This window comes from Psittacula echo (genome assembly GCF_963264785.1).
Source record: "Psittacula echo genome assembly, chromosome: 4".
NCBI classification, from domain to species: domain Eukaryota; kingdom Metazoa; phylum Chordata; class Aves; order Psittaciformes; family Psittacidae; genus Psittacula; species Psittacula echo.
In genome coordinates, this window is record NC_137738.1 from 121365445 (window position 1) to 121383056 (window position 17612).

The window sequence follows — 17612 nt, forward strand, 5'->3', positions numbered from 1 at the left end:
CAGCAGCAAGTCCAAACCTCATGAGTTTAAATACTAAAGAGCCTTATACCTATTGTCATCCTGTTCCATTTGCTGCTTTCGTTGGCCTAGGAAAGACAAGGGCACATTAATTCCACATCCCCCAAGCAAAAGGCCAGCATACAAGCAGCACAAGACACCAGGAGATAGTATCATGGCATCAAAGCATCATTACCTGATGTAATCTTGTACAAATAATGGGAGGCTTCATTAGACACAGCGCTCTCATCCCCAAGTATATACAGAGCCACACTCTGGATAGGAAACAGACATCGTAATACAGTCACTTAGGGTCCAAACAGGCAGAAGATAACTTTAGTAACTTAGACAGAGGGATGGGTTTGTTGTGAAAACACTGTTAATAAAGGGAGACTGAAACAACTGAACCACTCAACTTTTATGCTTCAGATTTTTATCTTGGAGTTTGGAAAACATTCATCCTGAAGCAATCAGCTGAATGTTCCTGGACAATTGTTTCAAAGGTAGAAAGATAAGAAAAGAGAGAGAAACACATGCTCCCGGTCATCTTTCCCATGGTTTTCACATTTCATTTCTCTTGTGAAATATATCATCTACAGACATAATTTTTCACTGTCTCCTCCACATCTTGAATATGGACTACTTTAGGAAGGCTCCAAGTGGGAAGTTGTTCCCCGCTCAAAGCAGGGTCCACCTCAGCTATGCCAGCCAGCACTTTAATCTGCCTCAGTCCTGCTTCAAGCCTCCACACTGAAGCAGAGGAGAGGCCAACTCCTGGCAACTCCTATCATAGACTCTGCAACTCATCTTGGACGCCTGGTGAGAGCAGTCTCTCCTCCCTGTTCTTCCTCTCCAGGCACCTCAGGCTCAACACCTCATACGTTGTGAATAAGGGAGGGAGGCTGCCCAGGAGATAACATCAGCACTTGTAACTACTCATGCGACTCAGTATTTATGTTGATACATGCCCAAGAAGCGAGCAGGGAAATTCTCACTCACCAATTACAGTTAACCTGGAGTTACAGTATTACTCTGCACATGCCACTACTGCAAACCACAAAAAAACATAAGCAGTGAAGCACAGGCTACTCATGAGCTCTCCTTTCCAACCTCAGATACCTCCTCCCACCTGCTAAAACCCATCCACACCCTTCAGTAATACTCAAGTAATAAAAGAGAGGGCTCACAGGGATTTCTCTCTGCTAGACATGGATTGTTTTCCCTGAGGAGAGTCAGATGCTGTACCCCTTACTGTATCTGGGGGATGCTCAAGAGGATTTCATGCAGGTAGATGAGTCTTGGTATGGAGCAGCAACACAGGGGCTTGGAGCAAGCTGCTCCAGTGGAAGGTGTCCCTGCCCATGCCAGGGGTTGGAACTGGATGAGCTTTAAGGTCCCTTCCAACCTAAGCCATTCTATGATCCTCTGATTTTAAGTCTCCAGCAGTATAGCTAGAGCAGAGTTATTGATCACAGGCTCAATACTCCTCCAGCATGGCCCCACTGCTCCACACACCACGATTAAACCCTGTTGTTTGACAAACCCTGTTGTTTGGCACTGGGGATGCTCCACTCATAGGAAGCAAACCCTGGCCACGGAGCCAGAGCTGACAGAGTAAAACATATCGGTTTTGCTACAGTACATACCACTACTACCAGTTTGCTCCTCTCACAGATCCCTGGTAAGTAAGGGTAAGGCTGCACTCCTTCTCCCTTCAAACAGGAACTCAGCCACTGAAAGATACTTGGCGGCTCAGCAGAGAAAAATGCAGGATGGTGCATGAAACCTGTTTGGACTATAACCATATGAACAGACATGACACAGTTCATGGTGAATGCACAATAACCCTCCACTATTCCCAAAGCAAACCCTGAAGTGCTTCTTTTAACAACAAAAAGCACTTCCCTACAGGTTACAGATCACATCTCTCCTGTTAGATGGGAGCTCATAGCTAGACAGTGATGAAAAATGTGAGGCACCAAACTCTCAAGAACAAAATTATCTCAGCCCATGAAAAGGAATAAGCACAGAATAATCCCCCAAACCTCACTGGAACAGTCTTGTAATTCAACAACATTAAATTGGTCTCATGAGAAGACAACCTACCTACAACCTCTGCCTCTCCTGTCCACAAACGGGGGTAGCAAAGCTATGAGATTACTTTTTTGGGTCAGGAGAAACAGTGGTTTCTCTTACACGACTAGTAAATACAAGCTGGTAGGACACTAAACAAGGGCATGGACAATCAATGACCTTATTTAAATTTAAGTATTGTGGTCTTAGCTCTGATTTAGTTTCTATCAACTGTAACCCAAGAGCCTGCCAGCCCAGCCATACTTCCCCCAAGAGGCACATTTCACTGCTAGGGTTTCCCCAGTCATCTGCTGAGGTTTCTCAGCCAGCCTGAGATTTGCCAAGGTGAAACCATCATTCCTCTCTCAAGCCCTTGTCCTGTGAAGAGCACCAGTTCTACTGTGCTTATTTCATCCCAGGCTTCTTAGGAAGGTATGAAAAACAAAGGGACAATCTCAGCACTATGAGCACAGTTTTACATATAGGGATTAAGTCCTGACCAGCTTTAAAGAGAACAGTTACCAAGGTGCTTGGTAGCACAGATAGTTTGCAGATCATCATCACTGCATTTGCACATCGTTATCACTGAATATCCAGATTTGCAAAGCCTTCAACTCACCTTGATCAATTACACAAGTCTGCCTGGAGGTTTTGACAAGGGCTGGATAGTCTCTGTAGTAATAATCTATGTAAGCCTCAAGTTTTAAGTCCCTAGAATGAGAAAGAGGTGAGTGACATCAGAGGGGACAAAAACCTTCCTGCATTTGTGACATCTTCTATTGAGTAGGTAGATAACATGCTGGGTTATCTGCAAGACATGAATGCATATAACAGCCTCAAAGAGACACAGGCTTATTTCAGGCTTGCTTCTCTTTGGCATGATAGACTAGAGGACAGGCCAGCCCTTTCAGCACCAGGGTAAGGTTTTAAGGATTCATTTTCTTCAGATCCATGGAAAGTCTGCTCCATTTTGGGCAATCCCCAAATTCCCCATGAAAATAATTAACAAGAGACACTGCATGATACAAAAGAGCTGCAGTTTCAGTCAGCTGGACATACCTGGCCAGCTGAACCAGAAGAACAACAAGTGAACGAATTCCTTCTCCCATTAGACTGTTCAGTTTGAGCTCCTCGTAAATGAGATGAAGAACAAAGAAAATAGCAGGAATGTGGGTGAAAAGGAGCATTGAGGAATCCAAACTAAGGCTCTGTGAAAAGTCATCCTTTGACGCCAAAGCTTCCAGAGGGTCCAGTCGCAAAGCCTTGGCAACAGGATGAGACTCAAAATTCTTATGGTAGTCAGAGCTCAAGAGATATTCCCAGTCCTACACCAAGCAAACAGGAGAGAGACAGAGGTTTCATGGTGAGCATAACCTTCAACAAGACAACTCCAAAGTACTGTTTCAAAGGAGTTTTTCTCCCCATAAAACAATACAAATGTGACTGTTGTATTGCAAAAGTGCTGCACAGACCCAAAGGTTCAACTGTTCAAGTTTCACCCCCACATTATGTATAAAAGAATCAAAACTTGTAGTTAAAAGAACAAGACAAAACAAGTACCTTCCTTGTACCAATACTTTGTGCACAAGACCTCAGTGAGCATTCATACCATTCACCTAGTGCTCCCAGCCTAGGAGCTTCCCCTGCCGCAGCTCAACATCATGCATTAGATCCTGATCTTTATTCCACACAGACCATAATCCATAACCCCATGGGCTCATTGAACTGTTAGCCCACAGCTCAACAGGACCACCACAACTCACAAGCCTCTTAGGATGGGATGGTAATAAGCCTCACTTTCCCTGAAGCCAAACCTTCCTATTCCTGCCTAGGTAGAGCTCAGTGAATTAATCTTAACCACCCTACTAACTTCAGTGAGCATCAGTGCAGTTAGTGAGGTATGTAATCTGATGTTCCTAACTTGCTATTTGCTTGAGTAGCCAGGGGAGTGAGAACTTCATTTTAAATAGATGAAGAAGCATCTAGGAGAAGTGTGACATTGCCAGGAGATTATCTGGGATTGCTTTGTGATCCCTACCAAATTCATTCCTGAGTCCAACCTACCTGTCTAGAAGACAGAACCCTGATGGGTCACATGATGCAGCCACTACAAAGGGCAAAATACCTTTTCTTCCCCCAGGGGTTTGTAATCTCAGATGAAATACAATATTCAGAGGGTGTTTCCTATGCTTTGCCTTTAAAGAAACATCAAACCAAACACCTCTTCCCCACCCCCTGCCTCTTATTTTTAAGATAGACCCATTCCTTACCTCATCTGACCCTGTTTCTGACGGTCTGGCCTTCTTTGGAGCAATAACTGGTGAAAGGGATCCTTCAAAATCAAGCTGCAAGAAATAAAATTATCAAAAGTAACTGAGAGTTACAATTCTCAAGGTTCTATAAGTAAATTTCCAATGACAACATCTGAATTCAACCCCAGTATTACAGGACATGGCGTTAGGTACTTCTACACTTCGCAAATAGATTATTCTAAACACAGCTAGTTATTCTAGTGCATGGTGCTTGAATTCCACAGTTTGACTGCCTAATTAATATCTGGCATTTTCTAGGACAGAGGAAAAACTGTGTATGAACTAATGCTAGTAATGTAGATCTACCATAACTGTTTTCATTCCAGCTGTACACATATACTTGGTGCCTTTTTGACCCCTACAAGTACTGCAAATTCAGTGTGTTTCCTGCTAGCAAGTAAAGGAAACTCCAAATACATTCAACAAAAACAGCTGAAAAAGAAACCCTAGAACTTTAAACATTGTGATTTGAAAACTGCATAGAAAATCCTCTTTAGGAAACAGGGATTTGAGTGGTACCTTGTGTTTCTAGAGAGAAGCAGCTTAACACGGATTAGATGAAACAAATCTTTAATTGCGCCAGTGTTAGTTATGAACTGGAGCAAAATCTTCATAGTTATTTTTTATTTGACCAAGACAGATGGTAAGTACCTGATAAATATGCTTCATGATAGACACAGACTAAAATATATACCAGAAATTTATGAACACAGAATTGATTTGATGGCATCTTGTGATTTAAGATAATATACAATCGATTTCAGTCAGTTCTGACTCTAACCATTTTGAACCTTTAAGAGTTATCAGTAGCTTCAAAGTGAACTAGGAAAATAAACATACACGCTTGCTTACATTACGTGTCCAGGACAGTCTCTCTGTGTTATAACCCATCATATTCATGAGGCATGTTACAAATAAATTCCATTCTGAGTGATAGCTTGGTCCTCCTGGAGCATTGTAAGCATTGTACCACTTGACAAGCATCTGTACAGCTATCTCCTTGGGCAGGACAGCTTTGATTCCCTGCAGACATCTTTTCACTGTTGCAAAAGAAGAGAAAATAAGGGATTCGGTGTGTTTTCCATCTTGCCTCCTGGTGCTTCAGTCAGTGGTATAAATCTCTACAGACTCACTTACTAGACCTACTCTGAACTCTCTGGAAACTCTTTCAGTAAAGCCACATCTCACAACCTTCAACAGCTTCAACACACAACAGGACAATCACGCAAGCTTCAACACTAGGTTCCTCTAGTGCAGGTTGAGCACAGCCCCTCTAATTCACCACACCAAGGGGAAAAAGAGTTCCTTTTGCTCACTACTGAAGCCAACTTTTGTCTGAACTGGCATCTCAGCCCTTCCTCAAGCAATTATACAAACAATAGTAGAGAACAAAGTGTCTAAAGAACAAAGGAAGTTCTAAGAGTGCGGCTGGAAGCACTGAAAACAACAGAGCACACCTAAATAAATGGTACCAGCAATAAAAGATAAGTTAGTAAGAGCTTGGGATATGTGGTACAGTCCAAGCTATGCAGAAACTAGTTCAAAATTAGGGAACATGTTTCATGTGGTGGATCTGAATCATACCCAGTTCTGAAGTGGCAATTTCAGGAATAGCAATCCGGACCATTGTGTTATTGCTGAGCTCCTGAAGAGATAAAACAGGTAAGAGTCAAATCATGAAATGTATAAAGTAAAGCCAGGGTCTTTCTCTACCAACTCAGAAATCCTTTATGTATGAAGCATATTCCTAATTCCTGGCTGTTGGCTACACTGGAGAGTCATAACCTCAGATGTTAGTTCCCTGAAACACTTGAAACAGATCTTGAGCTGAATCCCTTGAAGAAATAAGAGTATTTTACAGACAGAAAGAAGTGAAGCCACCAATTCAGGTGTGATATTTTGCTGTTGGTCAGGACCTGCAAAGTCTCACTGTGCAGTAGAAGTAAATGTGAGCCTCACTTTGCTTTACTAACAAAGTCCTGACTCGAGTTACAGGTAATACCTACTAAAGTTACTCTGTTGTGGACAGGATCCCTCAGAGCATGAATGAAAGTCCCAAGCTGCTGGAAAGTACAGTCTTCAATGTAAGTGGAGTCGTGAAGCTTCAAGGAATCCCTTAGTTCTGGAACTGGTGACAGAAGCACACCCTGAAAAGGGGTAAATGATGGCTTAGAGCTGTTGAAATAAGAGGATCTGAGCAAAGGACAGCTAAAATTGACATTTCTAATGGACTAGTGTTTTGAAAACAACTATAAAGCTTTCCCATCTCTGCCTCAGAGATTTTGCAGAAGTCATAAATAAATAGATAAGGAAGCACTAAACAGATCTTCTTTAAACTCTATTTATTCAGGGGTTTTACAGAAGGAAAACTAAAAGATTTCACTCCAAAGATGCCTTGAAAGTTAAAAATCAACCCACCATTTGAAGCTGTTCCAACTAAACCCTTTTTAAGGCAGGACTTTCTTTCTCCTTACCTCTTCCAAGGGCCCCAGATGCTTATTCAAAGGCTTGGATGGAGTGCTGACACTGTCCAACGGAGTGCTTGGCCGAGGCATCTGGTTGGACATTGTCAGAGATGGTGCAGGCAACCCGGGAATAAAAACCTTCCCGACCTTTTGTGAACAACAGGTAGGAAAACACACGGTTGGGTTTCATGCCTGTGCTTCCATAGGCTGCTTACAGATACAGACACGATCAGATTTAACATCTTAAAGGAAAAGTGTGAAGAAAGTGGCTAAAGTCTCTGAAGAGAAGATTAATGACTTCTTCATCCAATTACTGTCTTCAGATGATGACATGATGAAAAACCTACCATATATGATCAGTATTGTATATTATTACTACAGATCTACTCCCACTAGAAGTAGTTCTAGCAGGGCTGCCCTGAGAAAGCTCTGAGTATAACCTTTTTTATATACATATATATATATACACACACACCATCACACACCTGCACACCAATGTGTGTGCATAGACAGGTACCAACTGCAGTGTCCAAGGTTCTGCATACACAGAGAGAGCACAGCGCATCTCTACAGAGTTTAAGAAGAAGCTTTAATTATTTTGGATGAACCATGTCCATCTGACATGATAGGTGAGAAGACATGAATGCTAAAAGACTCAAAGACTTATATTCAAAAGAACAAAGCAAAGGAAAGCCAAGTACCTTCTCTGCACCAATATAACAATAGCCCTTGGTAAAGCAAAACAATTTGACATCGAAAGCTATGTGCCATGCTACAGAAGTTTGAAAGTGTTTTGCTCAGGAACAATTCTTATTTTCCATGTTTTTGACTTTTTCTGTCTTCGAAAGCATTTTCTTACCTTAGTACTTCACTATCACTGACAACAAGCTCAAGAGATTGATTGTACCACAGGGTATGATGCACACAGGATCCCTGTGGACAGCCCAGCTTGTAACCAAAGATTCAAACATCTATTTTGGGATAGAAAGGCAGTTACTTACCCGAACCACTCCAGAATAGAGCACCAGATTCCCACTGCCATCCAGAACCAGCAGTGTATCGATGCCCTGTGAGAATCAAGCAGCACGTTCAGCTTCTTGTATGCAAGTAGGAAGACAACAGTTGGATGATAAGTGACAAAGCAGATGCTCCACATGTCATAGTCCCCAGGGAGAGGTACGTACCTCCACTGGAGCTGCATCCTTTGCTTGAATATTGGTAACAGAACCAAAGATCAGCTGCGACTTATCGTTGCTCTCTTGAAATTTTACACACCTAGAGATTTGAGAAACAACAGGAAACATGAAAGGACTGTCCTAGCTGTTGTTACAGAATGAAGACAGAGGACTACAGCAGTACTGCATGGTGCAGTTACTTTTATTGTGGTATACCTGGTTCCTTCCTCCTTCCTTTGCTTGTTTTGCCCTGCTAGTCAAGTTCCTTCTACTCTGCAAGCCTAATTAAAACCCCCAAATGTACTTCTAAAGGGTACAGAGGAAGACAAACAAGAAGACCATTTAAATTACAGTGAATGTTCTCTTGCAACTTCAGTTTTACTTAAATAGCTTAAACCATCAATGCACCACAGTTAAGAACATGTCACACAAGAGCAAGTGATGTACCACATGCTGCCACAACAGATTCCACTAGCTGGAGGAATTGGTAAGGTAAAAACAAGGTGGTAATATCTGGAGTGCTCCTCTCTGTCCCCAAGACTGGGATGCTCACCGCAGCTGGAGCTGGGATTCCACTAAAAAGCACAAGAACTTCTGCCCACAAAGGTCAGTGGTAATGAACACTTTTGATGCTTGGGAATTCTTCTCCCTGTAAGAGAGACACAGGGATCAGCACATTCACTTGGTCTACTGGGAAACACAGTCTCACACTAGCCTTCAATCTGCAGTGCATCAGCTGACAGAATGCACCAGTTTCAATCATTACTCCTGAAACTGATTTCCTAGCACTCCAGTCTTCACATTCCCCACTTTCTGGCACACAGAGAATTCTCTTTGGCTTTGTTCTCCTGTTCAGTCTCAGGGTTTATGCTGTGTTTTGCCCGTTTTGATGGTAACAGAGAAAGAGTTACTCTCCCTAGATCAGAAATACCCAAAGCAATGACCAGGTTAGAACCTACTTTGCTTTACAGATCTCTTGAAACCATTCCCATGTTCAGAGAGCCAGGAATAACACAAGAAATTAAAGCATTCCAAGTGCCCAATCCTCTTTGGAAGGAAGCCAAACATCTAGTGAGCATCATTTAAAAAGGAATTAGGAAGTACAAGCCCATGAATCTCCTTCAAGGTGGCAGACTAAGTTGTCATTTTATTCCACCCCCTCCCCTCCCGCAACGGAACTCCGGAACTTCCCACATCCCAGCACAAGCACCTAACCTCATGTTTGTGACTGTTTCTGTCCACAGATGATCTATACACAGCTCAGGAACAATTGGTTCTGTTTCTGGTACAAGGAAGGAATCACTGGAGGTGCTGTTGGGTGAATGGGTAATACTGTGCCTCCTCGGTGACTGAGCACTACCGGAGAAGTTGAACCTCTGCACTCCTGAGAAAGAATGAACTCCCAGAGCAGGGGAATGAGAGCGGCTGCAGGCAAAGACACAAGACACTGCTGAGAAGTGGATTTCAAAAGCAGGTGCAGAACCCCAGGGAGCTCATACACTGGTAGAGGCTTTAAAACCAAACCAAAACCAGTAGCTAGCTCAGTATTGGTTTCCTTTAGCAATAGAGCCCAGCACAGGAGAACAATTCTCCAAGTAATTTCCAGTCATCTCTGTCAGAATCCAATGATGAGATTTCAAAAGTAAGAAAACCAACATTTCAAGTTGTGTGGTCCACTTTATCTGACATCTCTCCCAATCTCTTCTCTCTCAATGTGCCTTTCTTTAGAAAGGCTAACTGAAAACACCCCTGGGACTCACACAACCTGCAGACAGGTCTCGACTCCACCACAGACTGGCTGTGTAATGACACAACAGCCTCTTTGGCTCTGGCATATCAATTATGGCCCAATACTATAGGAATAATAGCACACCAAATGCCACAAGAGCATTCCAAGAGGGCTTTCAAGTGCTATAATAAAAGAGGCACCTGCATTTTAGACTTGTAACAGTAAAGGAAGAGAGACAGCACTACCAGACGTCTATCCCATTGCTCATATTCTTTGCTATCATCTGTCTATGTGCTGTGTTCAGTGCCCACCTCAAAGCAGCCATGTTGGAGATGGATGGCGAGCGGGACTGCATGCTGGGTGATGACACTGATCTGCTCTGGCTGTGGATGGAGGAGTAGTTCTGGAAAGGGGAGCCCACAGGAGAGTCTCCTTTGGAGAAGCTTCTGAGATGAGCAGTCAAAGAGCTGCTAGTGGCCATGTGCTGTGGTGTGCCCAGCTGCTCCGAGAACTTTAGCACCATGTTCTGCTCCTGGGGGAGAAAACAGAGCTGTGTGTGCATAAACAGCACATGGGTGAGAACAGCCAGCAAGGTGCTCAAATAGGTTGTTGTGTCAGCTGGGTGTTAACGATTTATGCCTTAGGTACTCAGCCTATGAAGTTATTCCTACCTACCATGGTCTCTCATCCACAGACATGGAAACTACTCCAATGCTTTCCATGGCACTAAGTTGTTTGTTATTTTCCTTGTAGAACTCAACAGTTGAGTCCAATCCTTCTGAGCTCTGAGGGCTGCTCTGGAGCCAGGCTGAGAGAGCTGGGCTGGGGCAGCCTGGAGAAGAGAAGGCTCCTGAAGGGGAGACCTTAGAGCAGCTCCAGTGCCTGAAGGGGCTGCAGGAAACCTGGAGAGGGGCTTGGGACAAGGGCCTGTAGGGACAGGCCAAGGGGAATGGCTTGAACCTGCCAGAACAGAGGAGACTGAGCTGAGCTGTTAGGCAGAAGCTCTTCCCTGTGAGGGTGCTGAGGCGCTGGCCCAGGGTGCCCAGAGAAGCTGTGGCTGCCCCATCCCTGGCAGTGTTCAAGGCCAGGTTGGACACAGGGGCTTGGAGCAAGCTGCTCCAGTGGAAGGGGTCCCTGCCCGTGGCAGGGGTTGGAGCTGGAGGAGCTTTAAGGTCCCTTCCAACACAAACCAGGCTGGGACTCTTCCTGTGCTCTCCCTGGCAAATACAAATGAAAGAAACAGGCAAAGAAAGAAAAGCCCAGGCAAATACATGAAAGAAACTGTTAAAACAAATAACCTAAACATACCCACCCACAGATTTCTTACTCTCTTATAAATACAATAAACCACAATTACCAGGCATTTGTAACACGCACACAGCTATAAGGGCACGTAAACATACACACAGCTTTTCCTATAATGTCATTTAGCAAGCAGTAAGTTGTACCTCTGGCTTCACTCTCCGAAGAGCCCAAACAGTGTGTAAACTCTGCACAGTATCGTAGGTCATCACAATGGAAGGCTCAGTGTTAAGGAACACAATCCTCATGGTATAATCAGCAACATACTGCACTCTGGCAGAGCCAAATATGCCTGCTAAAGAAGAGGTTAAGGCACAAGGATCACTTCTACAGCAGTGTTACCCATTACAGGGTTAGCATCTTTCACATCCTCTCTCTTCCACACTCTGGGATTTTTCCCTGAGCAGTTTCCCTGTGCATGAAGCAGGTAAAACACCCACTTCTGGAGTCTTGGAAGTGTCATTATCTGCACGTTCTGTAATGCAGACAAAGCCCACGTGGCACATGGAGCATGTGATACCGCACTGACGGACTCCAATCAATACAGCTACAGACATAAACTTACCGCCAGACTTACAGACAAGAGGTGTTATCTCATCCAAGGGGTGTAGCATGCTGAACATCGTAGGCAAAGGTTCTCTAGAAAGAAACCAAACACAGCACGTTCAAACCCAAATGCTAAAAAGCAGAACTGTTCTCTCCTGTAGCTGGTGCTGTGATCCCAAACCAGCTCCTCAGACCTTAACAAATCAGAGCCTGAGATCTAACAACAGAGACAGATATTCCATGCACAGAAGCTTGCTGGACTCACAGAGTAGAGTCGAAGGCTGGTGTACAAAACAGGGTGATTGGGTCTTGGTTTGCATCTCAGAGCACTTGAGAATGACCCCACCTGGTGGCCACAAGACAGACTTTGGCTGGTCTGAGTGAACAGAGCTGGCACCAGCTGAGCTGGGAGGAGGAATAGGAAGAGGAGAAAGCCCTTAACCCTGACTCAATTTAGGAGTTTAGGTTCCACAGCTCCCAGACAAGCAGCCAGCCATCATCTGTATGTGATGGATACAGATCATCTGTACCCATCACAGAGCAGCAGTCAAGCCACCCATCGGCAGTGACAGTAGCAAAAGGAAGAATTAGCACCAAAGGCGGGCTTGAGTAGGGTCAGTCATGATATTTGTACCCTCTCGATCATTTTCAGGACCTCTCTTTCTAATCCCAACTCTTCCGAGGATTAGAGAATCACAAGTGCTTGGAATGGACACAAAGCCCAAAAGAGAGCAAGCAGCTGTATTAAAGCCATTCATCAGTGCACCATCCAACTCCTTCCTCTGCTGCTCAGCTGTATGCCCAGCCAGAGAGCACAGGGTCCAGGATCTTCCCCAAAGAGGAAGAGGATGCTCCATAGATTTAAAGCATCCTGAGAAGCAGCAGAGAGAAAGTGTCTCAATGACAATCCCTCAGTGAATCTCCCAGTCATCCATCACAGCCTGGAGCCAATCCCCAGAACAAACCTTAGTGAAATCAGGCTGGTAACACCCATATCATGGCTCCTATTCCCAGCATCACCACTTCCAACTAATCCTTAACACAGTACCAGAAGAACATCATGGGCTGTCAGTATGCAGTCCTTTCCTATTAATAGCTCAGGTTTCACCTGCTCCCATCACAACCACATGGATCATTTCATTCCTGCTCTTCAGCTCCTGAGCTCCTGCATTGGATTAGCAAATAGCCTATAACAAAACTATGAACTGCTTCATACCTGGGGGGACTTGGAGGAACTTCATGTGAGGAACTGCTGCGTTCAAATAACAAACCATACTTTGTTGGCCAGACATTTGCAACCTAAAAAACCAACAAACAGAGTTATGACCAAATAAAAGCATCACACACTTATTGTACTGACTGTATTTCATAGAATCATAGAATAGTCAGGGTTGGAAAGGACCTTAAGATCATCCAGTTCCAACCCCCCTGCCATGGGCAGGGACACCTCACACTAAACCATGGCACCCAAGGCTCTGTCCAACCTGGCCTTGAACACCGCCAGGGATGGAGCATTCACAACCTCCCTGGGCAACCCATTCCAGTGCCTCACCACCCTCTCAGTAAAGAATTTCTTCCTTAGATCCAATCTAAACTTCCCCTGTTTCAGTTTGAACCCATTACCCCTTGTCCTGTCACTACAGTCCCTGATGAAGAGTCCCTCCCCAGCATCCTTGTAGCCCCCTTCAGACACTGGAAGCTGCTCTGAGGTCTCCACGCAGCTTCTCTTCTCCAGGCTCAACAGCCCCAACTTTCTCAGCCTGTCTCCATACAGGAGGTGCTCCAGCCCCTGATCATCATCGTGGCCTCCTCTGCACTTGTTCCAACAGTTCCATGTCCTTTTTATGTTGAGGACACCAGAACTGCACACAATGCTCCAAGTGAGGTCTCAGTATCTCACTATAGTAAAATAAGATGTTTGTTTTCTTTTGAGAAGAGTAAATGGGAGCAGGCTCTCAGACTACAAAGCAGCCATAGCCATACCAGCCATGGAGTGAAGAACTTTGAAGTTCAGCCTGGAGAAGAGAAGGCTCCTGAAGGGGAGACCTGAGAGCAGCTCCAGTGCCTAAAGGGGCTGCAGGAAACCTGGAGAGGGGCTTGGGACAAGGGCCTGTAGGGACAGGCCAAGGGGAATGGCTTGAACCTGCCAGAACAGGGGAGACTGAGCTGAGCTCTTAGGCAGAAGCTCTTCCCTGTGAGGGTGCTGAGGCGCTGGCCCAGGGTGCCCAGAGAAGCTGTGGCTGCCCCATCCCTGGCAGTGTTCAAGGCCAGGTTGGACACAGGGGCTTGGAGCAAGCTGCTCCAGTGGAAGGGGTCCCTGCCCGTGGCAGGGGTTGGAGCTGGAGGAGCTTTAAGGTCCCTTCCAACACAAACCAGGCTGGGGTTCTGTGAATTCAGACAGCCGGAACCAGGAGCACTTTACACACCTCCCCACCCCATCACAGCGTGCAAACAGATGAGAGGCCTATTGGTGGGCCAAAAGAAAAGGACAGCACTCACCTGGAAAGGCAAAGCAGCAATGTAATCCTTTCCCTCTATGCTATGCACATTTATACAGGAATTCTGCAATATGCAGATACATTTCTCTACTATTTCACCACTGCCTGAAACTAGAGGAGAAAACAAGTTACCGTGAAGTTTCTATTTCTTAAGACTCCCCCCATACACAGTAAGTAAATCTGGGGCAGTTTTAGCACAAGCCTTGATAAATAAGCACATCACGCCAAGAAAGCTGAGCTCAAAGCATCTGTTGCCATTACAATAAGCAGGAAACTCACCATCAGCTTTGTCACATTTCTCCTGGGGAATAGTGAAGTCGCACCACAAGGCCTAGAACCAAACACAGCGTTATTGTTCATAAAGAAGGAGCTGATGCTACTGCACAAGCTCACCATCCCGGAACACCCCACCTCAGAACACTGCCTCAAAACACCCGCTGAGCGCCTCCTAGCTGATGTTCATTCATTCAGCCACCACCTCTCCCCGTTTTCATACCTGTAGAACGGGGCTGTCAACTGTGAAAGCCTTATAAACGGTGGACGCCTGGTTTTTGCTTCCTTTGCTCCAAATAACCATGTTGCTGGCCACGTACAGCTCTTCATCGTAGTCCACCTCCTTCCCAACATCGCTGGCGCCCTTCCGCAACTGCCAGCTTTCCTGGAAAACACGGGTTTGTAAGGAAAAGGTGCAGGATGTGCTACAACAACCGGTTACCGCTCGGCGGCCCCGGCTTAGCGAGGAGCCGCAGCCACCGCTGCCCCGTACCCGCTGCCGCTCGTGGATCGTCACCTCCCGCAGGGACCCCACCAGGCCGGCGGCCCCGTCGGAGGAGCAGAGCTCGGAGGCGGGCTGCAGCCGCCGCAGCTGGAGCGTGAGGGCGCTGGGGTGGCGCCGGCAGTGCTCGCGGCCCCGGGGGGCGAACTCCTGCAGGTCGCCGGCCGCAATCATCGTCGCCCTCTCGTCAGAGTGGTCCGACATGGGGGCCCGATATCCTCATTATTTCCGGGACGGACGCGCACTGCACACCCCCGCCGCGCCGGGCTCCGGCTGCCGGCCCGCCCGGGGCCCCGCGGGCAGCGGCAGCGCGGCTGAGGCGAGCGCGGTGCCGGCGGCGGCAGCGCCTCCTCCTCACACGGGCGCGGCCATCTTGTCGCTCCCGCCCTGCCCCGCGGGCTGCGCGGGGGACGCCGGGAGGGAAATGGCGGCGGGCAGAGCGGGAGGGCTCTCACACTGGTCCCGTGGCGGTGTGTGCTGAGGGAGTCCTGCTTGAAACGCGTATTTGCCGTGGTGTAACCACATCGAGGTTATAAAACAGGGTCCCTGGCGTGTAGTATAGCTCTTCGGCAGTCACCTCAGCCCACTCATCCCATTCCCACCTCCCGTGGCAGCTTTCCTCATGAATTTAGACTAGTCTGGAGAAGAGAAGGCTCGGGGGGACCTGATCGCTCCCTACAAGTGCCTGAGAGGAGGATGGAGCCAGGAGGGGCTGGGCTCTGCTCCCAAGGAACAAGGGATGGGACAAGAGGAACCGGCCTCAAGCTGCACCAGGGCAGGTTTAGATGGAGCTGAGGAACAATTCCTGCCCCAGAGGGTGCTCAGGCATTGGAACAGGCTGCCCAGGGCAGGGCTGCAGGCACCGTCCCTGCAAGGGTTCACACCCCGTGGAGACGAGGCCTCAGTGCCATGGGTTAGGGGTGGCCTTGGCAGGGCTGGGGTAAGGGTTGGACTGGGTGAGCTTAAAGGGCTTTTCCAACCTGGCTGATTCTATAACTTCTCTCACCCATCATGAACCAAACTGTCACCCTGCGCCTTCTAACTGCAGTCAGCAAACCACCAAATATCTGTTCTTTAAATCTGAGGCTTGTGATAACTTCCCCTTACAGCCACGGCTATATTTCATATTAACAGCTTCTACCCTCATGCTTCAACATCTTTTTGCTTTAAGGCATAAAAGTTAACACAGCATGGAGTTAATCTACCTGTACATCTTGAGCATTATGTGTGAGCAGTTTCCATAGGCAGGCATGGACAAGAGAAGGAAATAGACAATGCAATATACATGAGTGTGTTCATGGGGCTGGCTGTCCCTCTGCGGTCACTGACCCCCTCCAGATGCTTGTGGGATATAGAATCACACAATCCCAGCCTGGTTCGTGTTGGAAGGGACCTTAAAGCTCCTCCAGCTCCAACCCCTGCCACGGGCAGGGACCCCTTCCACTGGAGCAGTTTGCTCCAAGCCCCTGTGTCCAACCTGGCCTTGAACACTGCCAGGGATGGGGCAGCCACAGCTTCTCTGGGCACCCTGGGCCAGCGCCTCAGCACCCTCACAGGGAAGAGCTTCTGCCTAAGAGCTCAGCTCAGTCTGCCCTGTTTCAGTTTGAACCCATCACCCCTTGTCCTGTTGCTACAGTCCCTGATGAAGAACCTAACCCACAACTGGGCTCCAGTGACTTGCACCAGCTAAAACCCAGCCCCTGTGCTCAGTGCCTGGGCTGCCTGTTCTGTCCTGAGTGGAGAGGTTGTCCCATCCACCTTCACCCTGGATGGGTGCAGGAACATCCAGCCACGCTTGGAAAGCCAAAGTTTGGAGGTGCCAAAACCTTTTCAGCTGCCAGCACTGGGTGTCAGGCAGTGAGCCCGGCCTTTCGTGTGACAGCCAGCATGGCTTCACTAAGGGGAAATCCTGCCTGACCAATTTGGGGGCTACAGAACTGATGGACAGGGGCAGAGCAGCTGATGTCATCTACCTGGACTTGTGCAAAACGTTCGACACTGTCCCACACGACATCCTTGTCTCTAAATTGGAGAGACATCAATTGGATGGGTGGACCACTCGGTGGATAAAGAACTGGCTGGATGGCTGCAAGCAAAGAGTTGTGGACAATGGCTCGATGTCCGGCTGGAGACCGGTAACGAGTGGTGTCCCTCAGGGATCGGTGCTGGGACCGGTCTTGTTCAACATCTTTGTCGGTGACATGGACAGTGGGATTGAGTGCGCCCTCAGCAAGTTTGCCGATGACACCAAGCTGTGTGGTTCGGTTGATATGCCGGAGGGAAGGGATGCCATCCAGAGGGACCTCGACACGCTTGTGAGGTGGGCTGATGCCAACCTGATGAAGTTTAACCATGCCAAGTGCAAGGTCCTACACCTGGGTCGGAGCAATCCCAGGCACAGCTACAGGTTGGGCAGAGAAGAGATTCAGAGCAGCCCTGCAGAGAAGGACTTGGGGGTGTTGATCAATGAGAAACTGAACATGAGCCGGCTGCAGTGTGCGCTCGCAGCCCAGAAAGCAACCGTATCCTGGGCTGCATCAAGAGGAGCGTGACCAGCAGGTCGAAGGAGGTGATCCTGCCCCTCTACTCTGCTCTCGTGAGACCTCACTTGCAGCACTGTGTGCAGTGCTGGGGTCCTCAACATAAAAAGGACATGGAACTGTTGGAACAAGTCCAGAGGAGGCCACGAGGATGATCAGGGGCTGGAGCACCTCCTGTATGGAGACAGGCTGAGAAAGTT

The 17612-nt window shown here is 47.2% G+C and overlaps 1 protein-coding gene across 4 annotated transcripts in view; it reads right to left on the reverse strand.

The window, feature by feature from the left end:
- The window catches only part of ANAPC1 (anaphase promoting complex subunit 1), a 34163-nt gene extending 18909 nt beyond the window's left edge, over positions 1-15254 (reverse strand). For 3 of the 4 annotated variants that reach the window (XR_013956604.1, XM_080615553.1, XM_080615551.1), the window contains exons 1-22: positions 14864-15254; positions 14594-14755; positions 14377-14428; positions 14099-14208; positions 12816-12898; positions 11619-11692; positions 11200-11348; positions 10063-10283; positions 9238-9447; positions 8576-8671; positions 8032-8122; positions 7849-7914; positions 6857-6994; positions 6389-6529; positions 5967-6027; positions 5235-5422; positions 4341-4415; positions 3130-3395; positions 2690-2781; positions 1644-1792; positions 194-272; positions 50-86 (exon numbers count right to left, since the gene is read on the reverse strand). Coding sequence is in view for 3 of the 4 variants with exons in the window: in XM_080615553.1 (XP_080471679.1) it covers positions 50-86; positions 194-272; positions 1644-1792; positions 2690-2781; positions 3130-3395; positions 4341-4415; positions 5235-5422; positions 5967-6027; positions 6389-6529; positions 6857-6994; positions 7849-7914; positions 8032-8122; positions 8576-8671; positions 9238-9447; positions 10063-10283; positions 11200-11348; positions 11619-11692; positions 12816-12898; positions 14099-14208; positions 14377-14428; positions 14594-14755; positions 14864-15076 (2753 nt within the window). In the remaining variant the exon portion in view is untranslated. The remainder of the gene's footprint in view (positions 1-49; positions 87-193; positions 273-1643; positions 1793-2689; positions 2782-3129; positions 3396-4340; positions 4416-5234; positions 5423-5966; positions 6028-6388; positions 6530-6856; positions 6995-7848; positions 7915-8031; positions 8123-8575; positions 8672-9237; positions 9448-10062; positions 10284-11199; positions 11349-11618; positions 11693-12815; positions 12899-14098; positions 14209-14376; positions 14429-14593; positions 14756-14863) is intronic. The other variant, XM_080615552.1, reaches the window with a different exon arrangement.
- Between the last annotated feature and the right edge of the window lie 2358 nt (positions 15255-17612).